The sequence below is a fragment of the Lissotriton helveticus genome, chromosome 10, assembly GCF_964261635.1.
Source record: "Lissotriton helveticus chromosome 10, aLisHel1.1, whole genome shotgun sequence".
Classification (NCBI taxonomy): domain Eukaryota; kingdom Metazoa; phylum Chordata; class Amphibia; order Caudata; family Salamandridae; genus Lissotriton; species Lissotriton helveticus.
The window spans coordinates 203,353,255-203,376,329 of NC_136071.1; the positions used below are offsets into that span (position 1 = coordinate 203,353,255).

The 23,075-nt window shown below is 46.8% G+C and overlaps 1 protein-coding gene across 4 annotated transcripts in view; it reads right to left on the reverse strand.

The window, feature by feature from the left end:
* The window catches only part of USP42 (ubiquitin specific peptidase 42), a 525,507-nt gene that overhangs the window by 275,361 nt on the left and 227,071 nt on the right, over positions 1 to 23,075 (reverse strand). For all 4 annotated transcript variants that reach the window (XM_078665145.1, XM_078665143.1, XM_078665146.1 and 1 more), the window contains exon 9: positions 20,529 to 20,640. In XM_078665145.1, coding sequence (XP_078521271.1) covers positions 20,529 to 20,640 — 112 coding nt within the window. The remainder of the gene's footprint in view (positions 1 to 20,528; positions 20,641 to 23,075) is intronic.

A 23,075-nucleotide genomic window follows, 5' to 3' on the forward strand; every position in this document is an offset into this window, starting at 1 on the left:
ATATTGAGCTCTACAGGAATGAATGATAGGCCCTGAGAGATATTTGCCGTGTCTGTCCACCAAGCTACCGTCGACTTCACAGTCAAGGTAACTGCTATTGCGTCCTCAAAGGTTCCCTGACACTGAACACACTTATCGTCTAGCTGTTCTTGCAAAGGCCGCATGTGAAAGCAACAGTTTGGTATCAACAAGATGCAAGATGACATCATTCCCAACACTGACTTGTACTTCCAGACAGAACTGAACTTTTTTTTTTCGGAGAGGGAAGCCATTATTGGCGATGAATCCTCTCTGCAGTTGGGAAAGCTTTGGAAATGTTCGTATCCAGAATCGCCCCAGAAAAACTGTTAACTTGGATGGGGTTAAAGATGATTTTAATCTGTTTAGCTTGAGGCCTAAGTTCTTGAAGAGCTGTAAACAGGCCCAAGTAGACTTTCTTGCAGAGGGAATTGTGGGACCCTTTATGAGCCAGTTGTCCATGTATGGGAACACCAGGTGTCTGCTACTCCTCAAGAAGGCCACCACTGGGGCCATGCATTTCGTGAATACTCTGGGAGCCAAGCATAGCCCAAAAGGAAGCACTTTTAATTGGTAATGGCAACCCGCCACCTCCAACCGTAGACATTTTCGATCTTTTGCGTGTAAATTTGAAAGTACGCATCTAGGAGATCCAGTGATGTGTTGTAATCTCTTGCATTCAAAAGTTGTAGTATCTCTTGTAAGAACATCATCCTGAAAGGTTGTTTCTTTATGTATTTGTTCAACAGCATTAAGCCCATCACTTGTCTCCATTTTCTTGATTGCTTTTTTATGAGAAAGAAGTTAGAGTAAAAACCTGTGTTACGTTGAGGCAACAGTACTTCCTCTATTGCATTCTTGGAGAGAAGCAAACAAATCTCTTGCTTCAGCAGAGGAAGAAGACGATGGGACATCCTGCAAGGTGGAAAATTGGGAGCCTTTTGGACAAATTCTAAGATGTGACCGTGTTGAATTACATCTAACACCCCAAAGATTGTAAAATCTGAAAAGGGGATTTCCAAATTGGTGCTGAGGCAGGACTGAGGGGACTGGTGCCTATGAAGTATCATTGGTATCTATAGGCATCCTGGGACTTTCCTGCAGCCGGAGATGAGGGTTCTTGAGCAAACGGCGATTCTGTTGTCGTTCTATATTGTTGCTGAAAGGAGTACTGAGATCTATACCCCTAAGAATATGGTTGGCACCTATTCTGTTGGTAAAGTACTCTGGACACAAACTGCCCTCTGCCTCCTCGGAAGGGATGAAAGCGTACCTGCTGCAATGTGCCAAGAGACGAGCGGTTTCCGTGTCCAACTTTATGGATTGCCAGGTATCATCCATTTGCATTCCAAAAACATTTTCACCATCAAATGGCATGCCAAGTATCTTCATCTGCACCTCTGGTTGAAACAAAGTGGCTTGAAGCCAACCTTGACAACGCAGGACAGCGGCCCCTGCCAACTGAAAGAACGCTGTGGAAGACATATCCATGGCAGCATCGATAATTTCTGAAGAACTCTTCTCACCCTCTTGGAACACCTATTTCTCCCCCTTCTTTTTATCCTCTGGGAGATATTCCGGGATTGCAGACATGTCAGATCACATATGATGGTCATATCTCTTCAATATGGTTAGCACATTTGATGCCCTGATAGATGTTGCCACCATAGCAGAGATTTGCTTACAGATTGTAGGAAAGTAACCATTTTCGCTTGGTTACCCCTAACGTTTTGCCAGATACAGGATGCCAACCTGACTAAGTGTGCCCTGGGTCCCTACCAATCAGGATTCCAGGGCCTGTGTTCTTTCCTAAAACTGTACCTTTGTCTCCACCATTAGCACAACTCTGGGCCACATGCAAGTCCCCAGTAAAAGGTACCCCTGGTACCATGTGCCTTGTGACTAGAGAGGACCTCTGAGGGCTGCGGCACGTTTGTGCTACCATCAGAAACCCCTCACCTTAACACCCACACACTGCCATTTCTGGCTGCGTGTTTAGGTGCAGACCAAGAGTCGACATGACACACATCCCTGTGTGCCATGTCCACCAACATTGCCTGTGGCATTGGTAAGTCACCCCTCTAGCAGGCCATACTGCCCTAAAGGCAGGGTGCACCATACCACAGGTTAGGGCATAGCTGCATGAGCACTATGCCCCTACAGTGTATGTGAACTATAAGAGATGGGGGCGTCCTCTCGCCCCAACCAATCGCACTGCTATTGATGCCGCCATGGCGATTATGTATTTCACCATTTTCAGACCATATTTTCTTCATTTTTCTACATTTTAGCCATCATTTTTAAACAACTTGTTGATTCCAACTTATTACTCGAATCCACACTCTAAATTCAATGCCATTTTCCAATTTCTACTGTTCGCGCTGTGTCCATCCGGACCTCGTGCAAGAACAAGACTGATGCAGAATTCGTCCAAGGCAGTATATTTATTAAAAATACCCAATGCATTTCGGGCTGCAAACGCCCTTCGTCAGGGGTCACTCTAAAAAACAACAATATAAACAGTAATCATTACCTACTGAACCAGCATCATATTTTTGTTTAAACATTCACTGCGGTTTAATCCCCATTTTGCAATATCGTATGACAGTGTAACCCTCTCATATACCCCCACAGTAAATCCTTTCATATTTATTATCTCCATTTTCGAAGTAAACTAATATTTTAATGCTCTTTACCCGTTAATTATCCTGGTTATACACCAGCGCTGGGACGCTCACGGGCAGCCATGCGCTCTATAAATCATAAAAATAAAATAAAAATAAATACTAAACAATCTCCTTACCCTTCCCTCTCCCCACCTTCATGCCCAACGTTATATCGACAGCTCGCTCGGATTTTACCCACCTCCCTCGGATTTTACCCACCTCCCATACTCCTCCTTTCTTACTATTTCATCTTACAACCATCTCCCTCTACCCCAATTCATCACAACTGATGTTGCCGTACCTACCATGGATGTTTTAAAAAAACGTCAAGCCTGCTCGTTCTTTCCAGAAAGTGATTACTCACCCCCTAGACCCCGCCTCTATTTAACCATCATTGACCACCCACCTACTTCCTAATTAGCCCTCTTTTCCAGCCACCAAGGCTAGTAACGGTATAATATTCTAATCCAAACACTGCATGTCCCATAATGCAATAGGTTTATCAACGCCGAAATTCGTCCATCATTATCATGTTAACTCTGTGGCCCGCAGAAATGATTAATAATCATCTTAAATGCATTACTAAAACTGATTATCATCTGGTAAATCGTTTTAGAGTTTTTACAGTCCATTTTCATTTAATGCCTACACCGTCTTGTGTCACGGATTCAAGTTGTTTTGCCGATCGTACGAGTTCCAGTAAAAGTTTGTTGAATTACTCTGTTGGACCTACAGTGTATGTGCCATTCACAGCCATTGTAAGTGCAGTGAAGCCATTTTGAGTACAAGGGCTGGGAGTTTGTCAGCACAAATGTCACTGTTCCATGATGGCTTGACTGAGAAGTTTCGTATCAAACTTCAGCACATTAAGGCCACACTGATGCCAGCGTGGGATTTGATGTAACATGCACCCAGAGGGCATCATAGAGATGCCCCCAGAAAAACGACCAGCCCTGGTGTGGTTCCTTACTGGCTACCAGCCATCTGCCATCACCAGACAAGTTGCTGGACCCCTGGGTAGAGAGCCTCCGCTCTATGGGTCCTGAAATACAAAACATCCTGGGCAGAGGTGTCATGCCTCCACACCCAGGATAGGCAGGGTTCACGAAGGGGAATCTTCAAAGGCTTGCCGTCTTTGTTAGCTACCCCCCAGCATCTGCTGTCATCAGCAGCTGGCTCCAACTAGTTGTGACCCCAACATTGGGCAGGAGAATCAGCTGGAAAACCTAGTGAGGGAGGGAGGTGGGCCCACCTTTTCCAACCTCACCCCTCAGGTGGGGGAGGCGAAGAGAAGCAAACATCTCAGTCCCCTCCATCTTGAAGATGAGGCACCTCCCATAATCAGGATGAGGCATATGCTCCCCTCCCACTGGTGGGTGGCATAAGAGGGGGGGTAGACACCCTAGAGAAGGGACCCATTGGTCCTAACCTGCACGCATCTGTCACACCCCTAAATCTAATAACTAGGGGCACACCTGAACCTTGCTCCTCAGATTCGACAAGACAAGAAGGACCGAAGAGCTGTGCTGCAGAGAAGAAGACAAAGACAACTGCTTTGGCACCAGCCATTTCGGCCTGTCTCCTGCTTCAAAACCCCAGCAAGCTTAACCCAGCGTGTCCTGCAGTCAGCAGCCTCCAAGAACCCTGGGGATCTGCTCTGCCTTCAAGGAAAGACTCTGATCTCCTGTGGACACTAGAATTGTCCAACAACCAACTCCAGCTCAGACACCGGATCCGGACGGACCCGCATGTCTGTACCACTCTGCAGTCGACGCCCACGGCCTGAGTGGCCCAACACCATAGCTAGGTCCCCCTGGCAATCCTGACCTGGGATCCCGCATTGGACGACCTCCTCCGAGACACCTGCAGCCTCATCATGAAGGGTCCCGCCGACTACGACCGGACTTGAAGAGAAAACCTGACACAAAAGGATACCTACACCTGCAGCTCCCTGACCTTGGGGTGCCCGACCAACAGTGTCCTCATGCCCAGCAATACTCCAACTTCACCTTCCAGTCACTGAATCACTTCTCCAAGCGTCCTATGCAGAACCTGCAGCCTTTCTTCTCAACCCACACCCTCCATTAGTTTGCATCGGGAGCCCAACGCCTACTTTGAACCCTGCCAACCGTGTACGGCTGGAAGTGTGCTTTTTGTGTCTACTTGTGGCCCCCTTTGTGCCAACCTTGGATCCCTGGTGCATGGCCTAGAAATTGCAGGTACCTACCTGTGACCGGTGCTCTGCATAATACCCCCTGTCTCAATAGCACTACATTGGGCAGGACCTCTCCTTTGATCTCTGCACTCAGCTGCCCCTGTGCCGATGCGGATGCACTCTCTTTATGTACCTGACCCACGCCCAGTGTAAGTGCTACAAGCCCAAGACTGAACCACAAAATGGAGTACTTGCCTGTAAGTCACTAACCTTGTTTTCCTCCATATGAATACATTGAACTGTATCATTGCATTTCTAGAACCTCCTTTTTAACCTCAATCGGGATTCTGCTAGAAGAAGGGCTCTGTTCTGACTCATTCACCATTTTGGGGGACTTCAATTTCCATCTAGGAGCCCTCTCGGATCCAGACACCAGAGCCCTGTTAGACATGATGGGTAGTTCCGATCTGGTACAACTAGTGAATATGGCCACCCACATGGCAGGACACACTCTGGATGGGATTTTTTCCAGCCATCCACATCTAACCTGCACGGGAACGATGTCCTTAGTCTGGGCAGACCATGCAGGAATTCAATTCGAAGTGACCACACCAGCTGATCACTACAAATCAGGGGGCTCTATAAATCAGATAGAGACTAGGGCCTGGTATAGAGTGAAGGGGACCAAACTAATGATCTGCTCAGTACCACCCTTTGTCCACAGCCTACAGGAGTGGAGGATGCCACCAGATGGTACACTCACTGGGCTGAGACAGCCTGCAAAAAGTTAGCACCGACAAAACTCCTGCACCCCAAATGATCTCTACCGACTGCACCCTGGTACACGGAGGAACGTAGAAAGCAAAAACTAATTTGCAAACGGCTTGAACAAAACTGGAGGAAAAAATACACAGAAGCTGAGAATGAAACCTATAAACAAAGCCTAACTGTTTATGAACACTCTGTATTTAATGCTAAAACGCTTTTCTTTATAAACCAAATCAACTTAGCAAAAAACTCCTCAATATAACTCTTTAATCTTTAAAACTGTATGCAAGCTGGCCTCCCCAAGTCCAACTAAGACCAAGTTAAGCCAAGGATTAAGCGAGGATATTGCTAGGTTTTTTCAGAACAAGGTGAAAGCCATTTTCGCAGTCTTCAACCAACTCCTGCAGGGAGGTACAGGAAACCTGATGCTGAGTCGAGAAAGTCAGAGGCGCTCGACCCGCTTTCGATAAATTTGGTCCACCCTCCACAAGTGACACAAAAATGCTTCTTGGCTCAATCAGATCAGGGTCTCCCTATGACCCCTGTCCGGTACCAGTGGTTAATTTAGCCCTGGAACCCATTGCCACCGCACTCACTTCCGTATTCAATGCCATGTTCGAGTCAGTAGACTTCCCTAGCATTTGGAAGATAGCCTCAATACTTCCATTACTGAAAAAACACAACCTGGATCGGATGGATCCAAATAATTTTAGGCCAATCTCGTGCCTTCCACTGCCCTGAGAAAGTAATGAACTCCCAGCTGAGTGCCTTTCTTTATGAGAATCAGCTGTTGGATCCCACCCAATATGGGTTTAGAAAAGGGTACAGTACCGAGTCTGCCCTCATAACATCAACAGAAGAAATCAGGGAAGCCCTGGATGAGGGAGGTGAGGCTGCACTTATCATGCTCGATCTCTCCGCGGCCTTCGACACGGTCCACCATGATCTCCTGATGGATCGTTTGTCGGAGTGTGGAGTCCAGGGCAAGGCATTGTAGTTATTAAAAGCCTTTCTAACTGACAGAACACAAATAGTGTCCCTAGGGAAATTCTACTCCAAGCCTTTCCTCAGCCCTACCCTTTTTAGTTTTTACCTGGCGCCCTCGGCCCCCCTGATTAGATCCTATGGCTTCAGCCTTACCTCATATGCAGGTGACACACAAATTGTAGTGTCACTGCTACCGGGACAAGAATCAAGGATGAGCAAGAGGTTTCATGACTGCGTGGAAGCAGTTAAAACCTGGATTACACAGAACTGCCTGAAACTAAACTCAGGCAAAACTGAGATTCTTATGTTCGGAAATAAGGCCAATTTCTGAACCCTGGACTGGTGGGCAGTAGAACTGGGTCCCCCCTAAATCCACAATGAAGGCTAAAAATCTGGGTGTCATACTGGATGTTAGACTGAACTTCAAGGATCAGATAAATGCCACAACCTCAGCCACTTTTCACTCTCAAACTGATTAAAAAGGTTAAACCATTCCTGCTGGAAGACAGTATACACTGGAGGTGAATCAGCCAGTACCGGTGAAGTCAAAGCAGACAATGGTACCGGTAATCGTCCCATTTAAGGTGGTCACATACTGATCCAGAGGGAGTCTTGCCTTCCACGGCCTGTTGGTCCTGATCACTATTTGTAAAGTCATCCCTTATTGTAATAGGAGACAATGTTCCCTTTCCCTTTTGATGTGTGACCAGAGGAGTTTTTGGAAGAGATGCTACCTCTAGAGCCTCTGAATGTACAGGAGTATGTTGCATTTGGGCAGTCACATCTGGAAATCTCTTATAATGACCGTTCAGCATAAGGCGCCAGATCAGGGACCTGGGACTGCTGTGCTGCTCTTCGTCAGGGCCATCATATGGATAATGCTCCTGAAAAGTGTCATAAGTTTGCACTGACTGTTGACGCCTGTCCCGAAAGGAGAAGTCACCTTCTAAAAATCCAGAGGTGTCCTGCTCAGCTTCTTCCTCATCAGTGTACTGGCATTTACCATTGTGCTGAGTAGGGCTACAGGCTGGACCAAATAAACTATCATCAACCAACTCCTGCATTTCTAGAAGTAGCACTGGAGGTAAATGAAACACTATTGTAGGATCCTGCTGCAAGGGTGTTGAATTCATTTTTTAGAGATGAAAATTGTCTCCTTTACAGTCGTTGACAGGGCTGTTTTAGACAATCGCACCAATGCAAGCTTCGTCAAAGGGATCACAGTTGATACCTTAGATGGGGCTGATGTTGTCGATGATTGTGCAGTCGATGAAGGTCTTGTCGATGACTTTGCAGTGGTCAATCGCTTCGCCGACAACGAAGATGCTGGTGTCGTCGTTCTTCTCATCTGCTTCACCAATCGATGAGGGGGAAGAAGGAGACTTTCTGTGAGAGTGAGTAGGCTCAGCAGGTTCCTTACTCCCAGCTCTCTCAGAACTGGTATCTCCGCTGTGAGACTTCACCCTCTCGGAGTTATAGGATTAGGATGAGCCTTAATTTGTGCGCTTCTTTGATGAAGAATAACCACTTAGATCACCCTCAGAGTCAAAGTGAGCCGCCTTCCTATGAAGCCAAAGAAGGAGCCTTGCCTTAGGGTTATTTAGGGTTTTGGCTGAGAGGGTCCAGAAATGTTTTCACTCCTTTGGTTTATGGTGAGGGTACAGGCAATAAAGGAATTCCTTGTGGGTATCTTCTGAAAATAGCCTTGGTTTCCCACAGGAGTTACAAGGCCTTAACAGCTTTTTAGGTCTTGCATGGCTTTGCAGCACAAAGTGCTGTTCGCCTCGGCAAGATTTATTGTGGAGGTGGACTGTGAGAGAAGGGCTTGAAGCCCTGCCCCTTATTTCCATTGGCTAGCGTCACCGTTTATGGTAAACAGTGGGCTGCTATTTGAAATAAGCTTTCTGGGTTGCCTCCCTTTCGCTTTTTGGTCCGGCCCACCCGGACTGGCTCGTCTGCTTTGCTTCTGTCGTGAAGCAGTTTCTTATTGCAAGGAGGCATGTTATATAAGAACAATTGTTACTTACCTGTAAACAGGTGGTTCTCCAGTATTGGTGTCTTTCATAGATTCACATGCTTGAATATTCCCCGTCGTCGGAGTGGGAGTCCCAGGGTAAATAAAATTGCAATAACATACAGATGTATATCTTATCTTATCTTAATCGGAACTTATAGAGCGCACGGTCACACAGAGGTTTCATGGCGCTAGTCAGGCAGGAATCACACTGAGGGAAGTTACCAGAGCGCTTGCTCGTATAGCCAAGTTTTAAGCCAATTTCTAAATGTCAGGAGGTCATTGCTCATCCGGATTGGTAGTGGTAAGGAATTCCCAAATACAGGAGCGAGATGAGAGAATCTGCATCCTCCTTGGCATTTCAGCTTAAAGGTAGGGACAGACAGAAGCTGAAGATGGGCCGAACGAAGGTTACGGGAGGGTACATGTCTGACAATTCTGCAGCTGATGAATTTTGGGCTTTTACCGTGCAAAGGCTTGAAGATGATACACCCAGTCTTGAGGGCGATGCATTGGGCCAGAGGGAGCCAATGAAGTTTATCCAGTAGTGGTCTGGCAGATGACCATCTCGGTTGTTTATGTATCAGTCTCGTCGCCAGATTTTGGACCAGTTGGAGACGCTTAAGTAGGTCCAAAGGAAGACCCAGGTAAATGAAGTTGGGAAAGTCTAAGCATGACAGAACCAGAGCAATTACCACCTGTATTAGAGCAGAATGAGTGAGCAGATGGGCGATTTTCCTAATCCTCCGTAACTGAAATAGACAAGAGGAGACCACTGTGCCCACTTGACCTTTAAGAGAAAGGTCGGCGTTGATAGTGACCCCACGGCTTTTTACCGACGCGGAAGTGGCGGGGGAAAGGCCAAGTTCTGCCGGCCAATTGTGTGGTCCCCAGATGAGAGAGCTCTTCCCGGGCAAGATTAATTCCGTCTTGCCTGGGTTGAGTTTCAGGTGATTCTGGTCCATCCAGCTCTGAATATGGAGCATAGTGGATTGAAAATTGAGGCTGAAATCGGTAGAGTTGTCCAGGGTAAAGACCAGCTGGAGGTCATCCGCATAATTAAAGGTGGTGACCGCCATATTTTTTAGAGAGCTGATCAGGGGCCGAGGGTAGAGATTAAAGAGAAAAGGCGACATGAAGAGCCTTGAGGGACTCCGCATGAAGTTGCTAATTTAGGGGCAGTGAACGGGGTGAGGCGGACAGCTTGAGTTCTGCCCTGGAGAAAAGAACTAATCCAGTCATGCCTGACACGGTCCAACAAGATCTTATGGTCGACCGTGTCAAAGGCGGCCGACAGATCTAATAACACCAATGCCTGGGTGGCGCCTTTATCTGCACCGGCTCTCATAGTATCCAATAGCGTCAGGATTACCGCCTCAGTGGAATGGGCTGGCCTGAAGCCTGCCTGATGCGGCTCCAAGTATTCTGATAGTTCTATTAAGTTAGATAAACATGTGGTCACATGCGCCCCTAGGATTTTAGAAAGGAAGGGGAGGAGAGAAATGGGCCGGTAGTTAATTAGATTTGCGGGGTCAGCCCCTGGTTTTTTGAGTAGGGGAACAATTATGGCATTTTTGAAGGCGGAAGGAACTCTGCCTTGTGACAATGAATGGTTAAGGAGAGGTAACACGCTGTGTGGTAAGTGAGAGAGGACATCCCTCATGATGTAGGGGGGGCAGCAATCATTAGGGGAGACTGATTTAATGCGGGTCAGTAGATCCAAGAGCGTTGAGGGGCTGATAGGAGGAAACTTTTTTAAGGTAGAGGTGTTAATTACCAGATTAGCCTTTGGGTCATTGACTGTTGTAGTGGGAATGCTATCTTTAATAGACGCAGTCTTCTGTAAGAAGACATTGTTGAGGGAATCACAGGTATCTTGAGTAGGGGTTTGTTTTGGGAGGATCCTTTCGGGGTTGCAGAGATCATTGACTATCGAGAAGATTTCCTTCGACTTATTCTGGGAATCTAATATTCTCTGTGAGAGATAGGCGGCTTTGGCTCCCTGGATAGCAATTTTGTACTCTTTACGAGCCAGGGAGTACTGGAGTTTATCGTCCTGAGAGTAGAATGATCTCCTTTCCTTTTGGCGGAGCTCAAGTTTCTGTTCCTTTAATTCAACAGAGAACCATCGTTGGGAGTCTGAGTGACGGGTACGGGTAAACTTAATTAGAGGGGCATGGACATTGCTGGCCGACAGTAGCCAGGAAGAGATGTTAGATTCCATGGCATCGACATCTACATTAAGAGGGGGTACTGTACTAGTCAGTGTGTCTAAGAAGGCTTGATTGTCTAAAGCCCTCCACTTTCTGATGACTCCGCCACCGAAAGAGATGTTCTTGAGCATTGAGGGCATGGTGATATTAAATTGTATTAAATAATGATCCGACCATATACACGGAGAGATACTGAGGTCTGTCAGGGAGGGATTGGTAAAATATCGGGAATGGACTCCTGGGTTAACCATGTTTCCGTAAGTAAAAGTATATCTGGCTTAACTGTAGAGAGTAATAGAAAGATGTCAAGCTGGTGTTTGACGAGAGACCGCGTGTTCAGATACGCAATGCTAAGAGCAGGTATATTGAAAACATAACACATGAAATACACATTAGAAAAAAGGCAGTAAACGGCTAGACTTAATTCCACATAGGAATACATGGAGAGAAAAAACACTTGTAGTCTATTCCTGTCATTATGTTGGTCCAAACTGTAGCCAATCAGGCGCCAGCAGCCCTCCAGAACGTTCTCCTCAGAGCTCAGTACCTCAGATTTTCGTAGCACAAGAGTGACCACAGAGTCTATGAGGAGAAGAGAGCCTCTGAGGGGAGGTGGGCGGGTCGCATGTGAATCTATGAAAGAAACCAATACTGGAGAACCACCTGTTTACAGGTAAGTAACAATTGTTCTTCTCCAGTATTAGGGTGTCTTTCATAGATTCACATGCTTGAATATAGAATAGAAAGCAGTAATAGCCGAAAGAAGGCTTCTAAGTCATGATACACATGAACAGACTTATAGACCAAATATATATATAGTCATGCAAGTCATACAGTAAAAAGGTAAACCATAATGGAGGAGGGAAGACAGAGGCTCATCTTATTGAAAAAGATTGCGAAGCACAGCCTGTCCCACTGCAGTATCTGCTTCGTTGATGGCACCCAGGCAGTAGTGTTTCGTAAACGTGTGCCTGCTGGACCACGTGGCTGCTCAGCAGATCTGATGTAGCGGCACACCGGTGAACAGGGCAGTTGAAGACGACATCGCCCTGGTGGAATGGGCCCTCACTGAAGACTGTAGAGGCTTGCCTGCCTGTTGATGGCAGAAAGCGATGGCCGAGGAAACCCAAGGAGCAATAGTAGGTTTGGTAACTGGACGCCCTTTGTGGAAACGTCCATAAGCTATGAACAGTTGATCAGCTTTGCGAAAAGGGGCTGTTCTGCTGATGTAAAACTTCAAGCACCTTTTAATGTCCAAGGAGTGCAAGCGCTGCTCCGCTGGAGACTGTGGATTAGCAAAGAAAGTCTTTAAGAAAACAGGTTTGTTGATGTGGAAATCCGAAGGCACCTTAGGCAGAAAGGTGGGATTAGTGCGAAGCACTACACAGTCCGGCTGAAATTGCAGAAAAGGAGGATTTATAGTGAAGGCATAAATATCACTTACGCGACGTGAAGATGTCAGCGCAAGAAGAAGAGCAACCTTCCAAGTGAGAAACTTCAAGTCTGCCTTGTGTATAGGTTCGAATGGTGCTTTCATAAGTTGTGCCAACACGATGTTAAGGTGCCAAGTAGGAGGAGGGCACCGAATCGGTGGGAATTTGCGGAATAATCCTTTGAAAAATTGGCGTATTATCCTGGAAGAACAGAGTGAGGTGATTCCATCCTGGCGGAAGCGGGAAATTGCCGCCAGAAAAACTCTCAAAGTTGAATGCGAGAGTCCAGACTGAGCAAGTTGCAAAAAGAATGGAAGGAGCTGCGCAGGCGTGGAATGAATGGGATGGACCCCAGCAGCTGCGCACCAATGGCAGAATCTCTTCCATTTAAGTTTGTAGGTTTTAACAGTTGATGGAGCTCTGGCCTGAGCGAGAATGTCTCTACAGTCTGGCGGGATGGCTAGATGAGCAAATTCAAGGTGCTCTGGTTCCAAGCTGACAAATTCAGAGAGGAGGGGTCTGGATGGCAAATCTGACCCTTGTCCATCGTGATGAGATCCACCCGAGGATGAAGATGGATGGGCTCGCACTGGGATAGAAGAAGCAGCTCTGAAAATCATGCCTGACGAGGCCACCTGGGGGCGATCAGAAGAATGTGGCAAGGCTGTCTCCGCATCTTCCACAATACCCGAGGCACCAGAGGGATTGGAGGAAAAGCGTAAGCAAACAGATTGCACCAATTCATCAAAAGGGCATTGCCCCGTGACCCTCGGTGGGGATGCCAGCTTGCATAAGATGGGCATTTCCGGTTCTGTGGTGTGGCAAAGAGATCCAGCCGCGGATGCCCCCATCTCCGAAAAATCAGCTCGAGTGATGGTTGATGTAACTCCCACTCGTGGGTCGATGACGTGGACCTGCTGAGGGAATCCGCTAGGATGTTGGAGACTCCTGGGAGATGGACTGCAGTGAGAGTGACGTGGTGACTTAGAGCCCAGTCCCAGATCGGCTGCGCCAGATGAGGCAAGATTGGAGACTTTGTTCCGCCCTGCTTGTTTATATAATGCATGCTGGTTGTGTTGTCCCTCTGAATAAGGATGACTCTCCTTGAATCAAGAGATGAAAGGACTTGAGCGCCAGAAAAATGGCCATCAGCTCCAGCCTGTTGATGTGCCAGACTCTCTGAGGCAAAGTCCACTTGCCCTTTATGGACAGGCCTTGAAAATGAGCACCCCATCCTTCCAATGAGGCGTCCGTCGTCAGAGTAAGTTCCGGAGTGATGGAAAGGAACGACGACCCTGTCGAAAGATTGGATGGCCGCGCCCACCATTTGAGGGCCGCTCTCATGCGGGTGGTGACACAGACTATGTCGTTGAAGGAACCGGTGACCTGACACCACTGTTCATCCAGTTCCTCTTGAATGGGGCGTGCCCGTAGTCTGCAATTTGGGATCAATGCAATGCACGATGACGCCATCCCTAGAAATGACTTTAATAGTCGGACTGAAACAGACTGTTTTGTCCGTAGAAGAGACACCAATTGAAGAATCTTTTGTTGACGCTCCTGAGATACACATGCTTTTGCAAGAGTTGTATTCAACAAGACCCCTAGAAAGTTCTTGCAGGGCGCTGGATGCAATTGGGACTTGGCCATGTTGATGGAAAGACCGAGGGAGCGAAACACCTCCTGACAAAGGCGAGTGTCCTGAAGCAGCTGCGTGCGAGACTTTGATTTTAGGAGACAGTCGTCCAGGTAAGGAAAAATCTGGACACCCTGAAGACGCAGATAAGCTACCACAGGAGCTAACACCTTCGTAAAGACGCGAGGGGCTGAACGTAGGCCGAAAGGCAGTACTCTGAACTGAAAGTCCCTCCGTCACACGCGGAAAGGCAAGTACTTCCGATGGCGCGGAAGAATAGGGACATGGAAGTAGGCGTCCTGGAGGTCGATAGTTGCCATGAAATCCCCCATTGAGAGTAATCGTAAGATCTCCACCAGCGTTAACATGCGGAAGGATTGGCACTTGAGATATTTGTTGTGTGCTCGCAAGTCCAATATCGGCCGCCAATCCAGCGTCTTCTTGATGACAAGGAAAAAGCGGGAATAAAATCCCTTCCCCCTTTGAGACTTGGGCACCACTTCGACGGCACCCTTCTGTATCATAAGGCGAACTTGATGTAATAGTTCCTTGATGTGTGCTGGTGGTGGGCTGGAAGGTGGAGTGGGCGGAGGAAGTTTGATGAACTCTAAAGCATGGCCCTTCTCTACGATGTCCAGAACCCAACGGTCCGAGGTGATGGAGGACCATTGAGAACAGAACAGAGAGATTCGACCTCCAAATTTTTGGGGTAAAGGCAAGTCATTGTCGCTTGGGAGCAGATCCTCTGTAAGAAGATTTACCTCTATAGGTTTTAGAAGACTGTTGTCGGGAAGACTGTTGCTGGGTGTTAGAGTAGCGTTGATTGCCTTGGTTGTAGGAGCGATATTGATTGCTTCCCCCTCGAAAAGTAGACGAGGTGCCGCGTCCACGTGCACCCCGAAAGGGCTGTTTCCGAAACTGCAAGGTTCCTAAAGAGCGAGCAGTGTCAGTGTCTTTTTTGATGGACTGTAACGCTTCATCAATATGAGCCCCAAACAATGACTCGCCGTCATACGGCATATCCAGGATCTTTGCCTGTACCTCTTGTCGGAAAGATGTGGAACGCAACCAAACTTGCCTGCGTAAAACAGCCGCTCCAGCGAGTTGTCGGAAACCAGTACAGGCGATGTCAACGGCACAATCAATTATCTATTCCGATGTTCTCTCTCCTTCTTGGAGATGTTGCAAAGCTTCCGCCTTTGAAGCATCCGGAATCAGGGCCGCAAAAGCTGACATGTCTGCCCACATCTGGCGGTCGTAACGACCCAAAATGGCCAAAGCATTGGCCGCTCTCACTGTGGTGGATGCCATCGTGGAAAACTTGCGGCCTACAGCATCCATGTGACGACCTTCGCGATCTGGTGGGGCAGTAACAGCAGACGCAGGGTTCCGATAACGACGCTGAGCTGCTTGTGTAACAACCGAATCTGGTTTTGGCTGTCCAATGAGGCACGCTGGAGTGCCGACAGGTGCTTTATACTTCTTTTCCAATCAGAGCATCTGAGCCGGTAGTGAATTTGGGGTCTGCATCAACTTTACTCCTTCAGCCCAGATAAAGTCAATAATGGGAACAGTATGAACTTGCTTGAATGGCTGATTTTTAAAATCATAGAGGAAGCAATCCTCCTCCCTCTGGACTCTGGGTAACTTGAAGCGTTGAGCCGCCCTATCCATTAGCTGATGGAAACTCGCAATATCCACAGGAGGAGAATCTCCTGGTGTGACCGGAGATGGGGACGGTGTCTGAACTTGGTAGTTATCCCACTCCGCCATATCGTCATCATCTTCATCTCGAACCTCACCATCTTCGCGGTCTGGAGAAACCTCATCCTCGTCGTCGGCATACACAGTCGTGTGTATCCAAACTGACGTTTGAACTTGAGGAGCAGAAGTTGGCAGAGGCGCCAGAGGAACCGGAGCCGGTACCGTAACAGGCGGCAGAATAGAAGGGACTGCAGGCACCTGTGGAGATGACAGGAAACGTCTATTATAGTCGTCCAACATATGCTGGAGATTAGAGATGAGCGAAAAGGGTAACGTCGCAGTAGGAACTTGAACCGGCGTAGTTTCCTGTTGGAAATATTGGTCATCATCATCATTACTATAGTCTTGGCACTTGATGACCAAATCAGATGGACTACGTGCTGCTCTAAAAGACTCGTGTACATCTTCCTCCGAGTCCTGCTCCGAGCCCGTGGCAAACAAGGGCGAGGGAGGCTGTGGATCACTGGCGATGGAAATCTGGTCCACAGGCACCTTGCGGCGCTGGTGAAGAGACTCGACATTGGCAGACCCAGTGGACGACAATGGCAGCAATGGCAGAGAGGCAAACGCAGAAGAAGTCGTCGATGGAGCGGACGACGACGATGGAACCACACTGGCATAATCTGTTATGGTCGACGGTACCGAGCCTTTGTCGGCAGAGTCGACGACTAAGATGACTTCTTTTTCGTCGACGGAGCGGTCGTCGACGGGACGGCCGTCGACGAAGGCAATTTCTTTACACTCTTCGTCGACGAAGACTTGGTCGTCGACGGGGGAGGCTTCTTCGTCGACGACGAAGCAATCGGAATGACAGATGGCACAGTCTTGGAACTGAGGGTTACCTTCGTCGACGACGATGACGTCGACGAGACAGTCGTCGACGATCCTGAAGCAAACGTCGTCTTCACTGTCGTCGTCGACGATCCGGAGACGGCAGATTTCATCGTCGGAACGACTGTCGACGCTCCCGTCGATGCAGAGACATGTTTTGTCACAGAAACATGAGTAGAAGATGCAGTAGACGCCCGAGAGCCAGGTCTGGTGGGCGTAGAAGTAGGAGGTAGTGGTGAAGACACCGCAGGGGCCAAAAAGAGAGACATCTTCTTCCTCTTGATGAACGGTGAGGGCAACTCCTGCACACTACTACATTTTGAAACTGCTTGGGAACGACCAGAAGTGAGACTTTCGGCATCAGAAAGTACACCATCCTTGTCCTTAAGTCTCTGAAGCCACAGCAGGAGACGGCCTACCTTGTCCTTTAGAGTTTTTGTAGAAAAAGTTCTACAGAACTTACACTTACCCACATCATGGTCGGGGTAAAGACAGTAAATACACTTACTGAGTGGATCTTCTGAATAAAGACGCAGCTTTCCACAAGAAGAGCAAGGTCTGAAGAGAGACTTCTTACTTGTAGACATTTTGAAGACACAGGAAAACCTGAAGAAGTAGACAAAACTGAGCAGAGCTCAGGAAAACTCCCTTACACACGACGTGCGGTAGAAAATCTGAGGTACTGAGCTCTGAGGAGAAGGTTCTGGAGGGCTGCTGGCGCCTGATTGGCTACAGTTTGGACCAACATAATGACAGGAATAGACTACAAGTGTTTTTTCTCTCTTCATGTATTCCTATGTGGAATTATGTCTAGGCATTTACTGCCTTTTTTCTAATGTGAATTTCATGTGTTATGTTTTACATATACATATTATTAGTATGTTATTGCTATTTTATTTACCGTGGGACTCCTACTCCGACGACGGGGAATATTAAAGCATGTGAATCTATGAAAGACACCCTAATACTGGAGAAACAAGCCCTGCGATCCAGTCTGGATGGGCAGTCCCAAAAGGAGATAGGGCGGCGCCTGTTTATTTTTGCATCGCGCTTTCACTTTAAAGTGGAAGCGCGATGCAAAAATAAACAGTGGGAATGGCGAGTGCTTGTTTTACAGCTCTTCATAGTTTTTGGCCTTGCGTTTTTTTTAAGGCGCTTCAAGGCCACCCATGTACCATGTAACGATATGTAAAATTAAATGTAGTTGTTAACTTGTTGCTACCGTCTGCCTGTGTCTCATTCAGTCACTCCACCTTTCCTCTGTCTTCTTTTCACGAAAGGCAGCGAAGCCTCTCATGTGTCTTTCTTCCTGTGTGCAACATGCGCCTCATTATGTGCTATAACAATACTTTCCCCCAAAGGAATCCTCTGTTTCTGTCCTTCAGGTTCATCAATCTTCTCCTCGCTAATTATCCTCCTTCTCCGCCTCCACCTTTATTCCCTGTTCCTTCCCTTCTTTCCCACCTGCACTGCTTTTATTGCCCCCCCCCCTCTCAAACTGTTTCTCTCTTCTGTCTGTCTTGGTCAGACCCTCTTTCTCTCATTGTTTCTTTATCCATTTCACTCGCTGACACTCCTCTGCTACACTCTTATTCCCTCATTCACTCCTCCACCCCTGCCTTTCTAGCTTTTTCCTTTTCCTCTCTTTTACTTTTCACATTTCCTCTGTATAAACTCTGTGCCCCTTCAGTGTGTCTCTTAACCCTTTCTTTCTCTATCTCCTCTCTCTATTTAGTCTCTCCCGCCGCTGCCCTTTCTTTCTTCAGTTTTACCTTTATTCTCTCTCTCTGAATCATCCCTTGGCTTTCTCTCCTTCCCTTACATCTTGCCCCTTCCCTTTAGCTCCTCCTTTCTATACCGCGCTCTCTCTCTCTCTCTTCCCTCTCCCCTTTATTTTCTCTTCTTCTTCGCCCCCTCTTTAATGCTACCTCCTTTATCTCCTTTGTCCTTTCCCTTACCTTAGTCCAAGTTTCGAGCTAAACTTATTTTGTGGGAAAGGGCACTGTTCCAAAAGGAGCTGTTAGGAGACAAACCACACCGCTGATGGAGCCTTCGAGATGCAGGGCCCACGCCAGAGAGTAGTGGGGGCTGAGAGGGGGCAGTGGAGGGAAAGATGTAATGTAAACACCACCTGCCCCGCGGCGTGCGCCTCAGCCTCCGTTTAAGGAGGGCCGGCTATACCTCAGGGTGCGCCTCACAGTAGGCAACAGCTGTCCAGAGCCCAGTCTGCGAGGCTGTCGCAGTGCCTTAACCCGAAATGACGGCTCCCCCATGCAGAATGTGATGTGGGCCCCAGAGTCTCTCAAACTGAACAGATATTCACTTGGCTTGGGCTCAATAGGGCCCCCGAAGGAGTGAGGTCACCTCTAAAGGGTTGGAGTTCCCCTGTGCCCTTCATGTCTTACGCCCCTTCCATACACTTTCACTTGGCCTCTGTCTGGCAGCAATATTTACTTATCAGATACGTAATTCTGTTTGTTATTGCTTGGGAAAGCAGAGTGGCTTTCTTGAGCTCTAAACTGTTTAATTTTGCTTGCCATTTTACATGTTCTGTCGGCATGCAATGGCAAGGTTAAAAGGCTGAGGGGTCCCTAACAAGGTACATAGGGGCCCCCCTTCCTTTCGCACCTTGAAGGCTGCAGAGGAGTCTCCATTATGCCAGTGGTCGAAGTGGGGGGAAAAAGTAGGGAAACTGTGGGTGGAGAATCAGAGGGCAGGAATAACCCGTGGATTGGGTCAGTGGGCGAGGTCAGAGGTGTGGCAGAAAGAGCAAAATCTCTCACTTTTTTGTATTTGTTTCCCATTTTACTAACTGGTTATAGCTTGTTACATTATTTAATTTAACCAATGGATACACATGTTTAATTAAGATTTAATATGAGTTATTGACATTAAAATACATTCACAAAGTGGGATACGTTTCCAATCACAGAATGTCCCAAATATCCTTAAAAGTGGAATCGCAAGCCATTTGTCTCCCAGCCATGGAGTTTCTGTTATCAGCATTTCTCCTCCCTTTTTCCACAAGAGCAGTTCAAACATGAATGGCAAAATATCCTAGTATGCAAATGTTTTTCAGATAATTATGGCTCTGCCATATTTGCCACACTATACATAATGTGCTGCATAATCTGACGATTTCAATAGATTGTTTATAGCTCAAACGGATCAAAAGTTCCTAAAAAATGTGACTTGTGCTGCTGTGAAGTGGAGGGCCCTTTGCAAAGGTTGACTGGTCACCTTTCTCACTGCTGCAGTTGTATGTTCCACTGGTACTCATAAGAAAAAATCTTTGCAGAGAGTGTTAGCATGTGTAACAAGCATTTGCAATGCAATAGGTCTCGCATTTACACAAGTTTCAGGTATTGGCACTGTAAATGACGATGTTTTTTATTTATGGTTTAAAAACGAAAACAAAAATAATAGGCATTGTTATTTGCAATGTTAATGACTCAAACATGCGTAAATGCAAGACCTACTGCATTGCAAATGCTTGTTTTTTTAGCCTCTTACTTGCTGGTAACCAGGAAATAATCCCAAAGACTGTACCTTAGATGTCGGTTTAAGGTGAAAGATCAGTTTGAAAAGTTGACAAGAATAACACTGTAACTGAGCAGAGCTCAGGGAGACTACCCTAACACACGACGTGCGGTAAGAAATGTGAGGTAAGATGGCTCTACAGGGGATGAGTGTTTCAGGGTCTCTACTCTGATTGGTTGAAGTCAGGATGTTTTAAAACAATGTGAAGTGGCTAGCAATGTCTATTGTTCTCTATGTGATTAATAATGTTTAGGTATTAGCACTGCTTTTATTACTGTTACCGTGGGACTCCCACCATGACGATGGGGAAGATTCAAGCACGTGAATCTATGAAAGATACAATACTGGAGAAATACTAATAGGAAGAATCCAGCCCCCACTCTAAATTACAATTATCTCAGAACAGCTGGACACATTTTATGAAAATACTTTAAATATATCCATGCTATAATAAAAAAAATCAAAATATTAACAATCATGTTTGCACTTTTGCAGTTTAATACCTTTGTAATCTTCCCACCGCTGAAATTTGCAAACCTCTTCAAAGATAAAGTAAGAACATTAGAAGATCGATGTATACTAAATCTCTTTGACGCAGGAACCATTTTTTTACACCTAAAAATACAAGGGATGAATTAGAAATGGGAAACCAAATCAGTCAAAAAGTTTATCACAGTTTTCAAATCTCATATTTCTTGTCTGTTCTCCATCTATAGTGTTTTGACATTACAACACTCCCCACGAAGCAAAACTATTTCGCCAAACATAAATATTACCTAAAAGAATTAGTAACTTGCATTGAATTTTGCCTTTGGATTTTTACATTGTTTTTCTCCAAAGAAGTCACAGGACCTGTTGTGCTCCACCCTTAGTCCACACTGGCTCCACGTAAGACCAGCACTACACACTATGAACAGATGGTTAAAAGTAAAATACAATTTTCTGTTTATAGCATGTGTGACTTACATACACAAGCTCTGCACAGACTATAATGCAGTGGCTAGTGAACAGAAGATACAGATGTTGAAAAAGTGGTCTAAGGACAACTAAAGCATGCTAAAGCGCTAGAATGTACAGACAGTAATGTTCGGTGAAGGTTTGGTTGCTTATCAGCCCTGCACATAAATGTTAATGGGACATTACCTAAAAAAGCTAGGGGGTACACGTTTGTGTGTACCAAGGCCTCTAGTGGCCCACAGGGTGTGTGCGTTTGGCCAAGGCATAACCAGTCTGGATGCTCTTAACTACCTACCTCACAATGCCAATTTAGAGATTCCAAGGCTCCTGAGGGGTGCTGGAAAGGCTAAGTGCCCTTTCCACTACTGACTCTGGTTACGAATAAAGATGGGCAGCTCAATGGTCTGTTACATGTGAAAAGGAAAAACAACCTTCTATTGTAACAATGATTATTAATGTAAATCTTTTTTTTTTCTTCTTTTCCTTTTCTTCTCTTTTAACTATATTTATTATGAAATGTGTTTTTAAATGTAGTGCTTTTAAAATATTTTATATCGAAATAAAGCTTTGTTGATTGATTGATTGATTGAAAAACAACCTTGGGCAGAAACATGAAAAAGAACTGACCTATCTTTGTGCACCTGGATGAATGGTTCCTTTACTGTAAGAGCTAGGGTCTCACTAATGCGTCTGAAGGATGTGACAGACTAGGAAAGCCATCTTTCAAGCCAAAAACTGTTGGTCACATGAGTAAAGGGAATCAAAGGGAGGGCATGAGTACCACAATTAGGTTCCACACATGTTCTGGGGGCACTTTTGTAGGCATTTGCCTTTTTAGGCCCTACATAAAGGCCTTAATGACTGGGAACTTAAAAAGGTATAAGTGTAGTCTGTTTTGGAGGTAAGCTGAAATTGCGATCAAGAATAAGAGTATAGAAGTATACTATGCGTAAGGCCTGTCTCACACAGTATAGGAATACATTCTGGCAGACAGATGTAGCAGAGCTCAAGGAACTCAGGTACCAGATCGAGAGGTAGAGCAGTTTGGGGTCTTGGTGCCTACGCAACCCTGATTCAGAGTGAGAATCTCCGCCTCAGGGACAGCATCTTCTGGGGACTGAGCAATTTTTTCCAAACTGGCTCTATATATACTATACCAAAATGGAGGTACGGTGTGTATAGAGCCAAGGTGACCTCAGCTGAGGATCGCCGGAGAAGACACGCCGAGCTCCGAGTCTGAATCGGAGCATGCTGAAGAGACTGACCCGCTGCGGAGGTAGAGGGACACGCGGAAAGAGCCCAGTTAGTGGTGGGGGGGGGGGAGAGGGAGGGGATGTGTGTGTGTGTGTGTGTGTGTGTGTGTGTGTGTGCGCGCGTCTGTGTGTGACTGTCTGTGTGTGTCTGCGCGTGTGTGTGCGTGCATGTGCGCGTCCTGATGCATTGTGCCTGAACAGCATGCCGGAATCAGAGCGCGTGTTCACGCGCGCGACCTGATCCGATTCCAGCATACTGCGCATGCCCATCTCTTGTCTCCCTCTTGGCTCGTTGTAAGCAGAGCTGACGGCTATAGGTCTCGCTGCCCTTTTTAGGTCTCGCCCTGCGACGCATCGCAAAGCGAGACCTAAAAAGGGCACAGCAGACAAAAGGTAAACAACCTTTACAACAAAACTTTTACAACGCACTACCATTACAACGCAGTCATTACAACGCAAACTATTACAACGCATTGCGCTGGGGGGCGCTCTAGGATAGGGCATAGGTTAATTTACTATCCAATAACCTTCCCTAGTGTCCACGGGGACTGGAGTTGGAATAGTAAATTAAACTATTCACTATCCAACACCCAAAAGCACTATGCGCTGTAATGGATTGCGATGTAAAAACCGCGTTGTAAAGGCAGGCGTTGTAATAGCCTGCGTTGTAACGTCAGACATCCCAGACAAAAAACCTGCAACCACCACCCGGAGCCAAGAAAGGGTCCAAGGTCAGAATGGAAGCCCAATGACAATTCATCCCCCAACAACACCAGCAAGGGGGGTGGGGGGGAAGGGAGAAAGGAAAACTCCTAAAAAGAACCGAGGTTGTGAACCAGC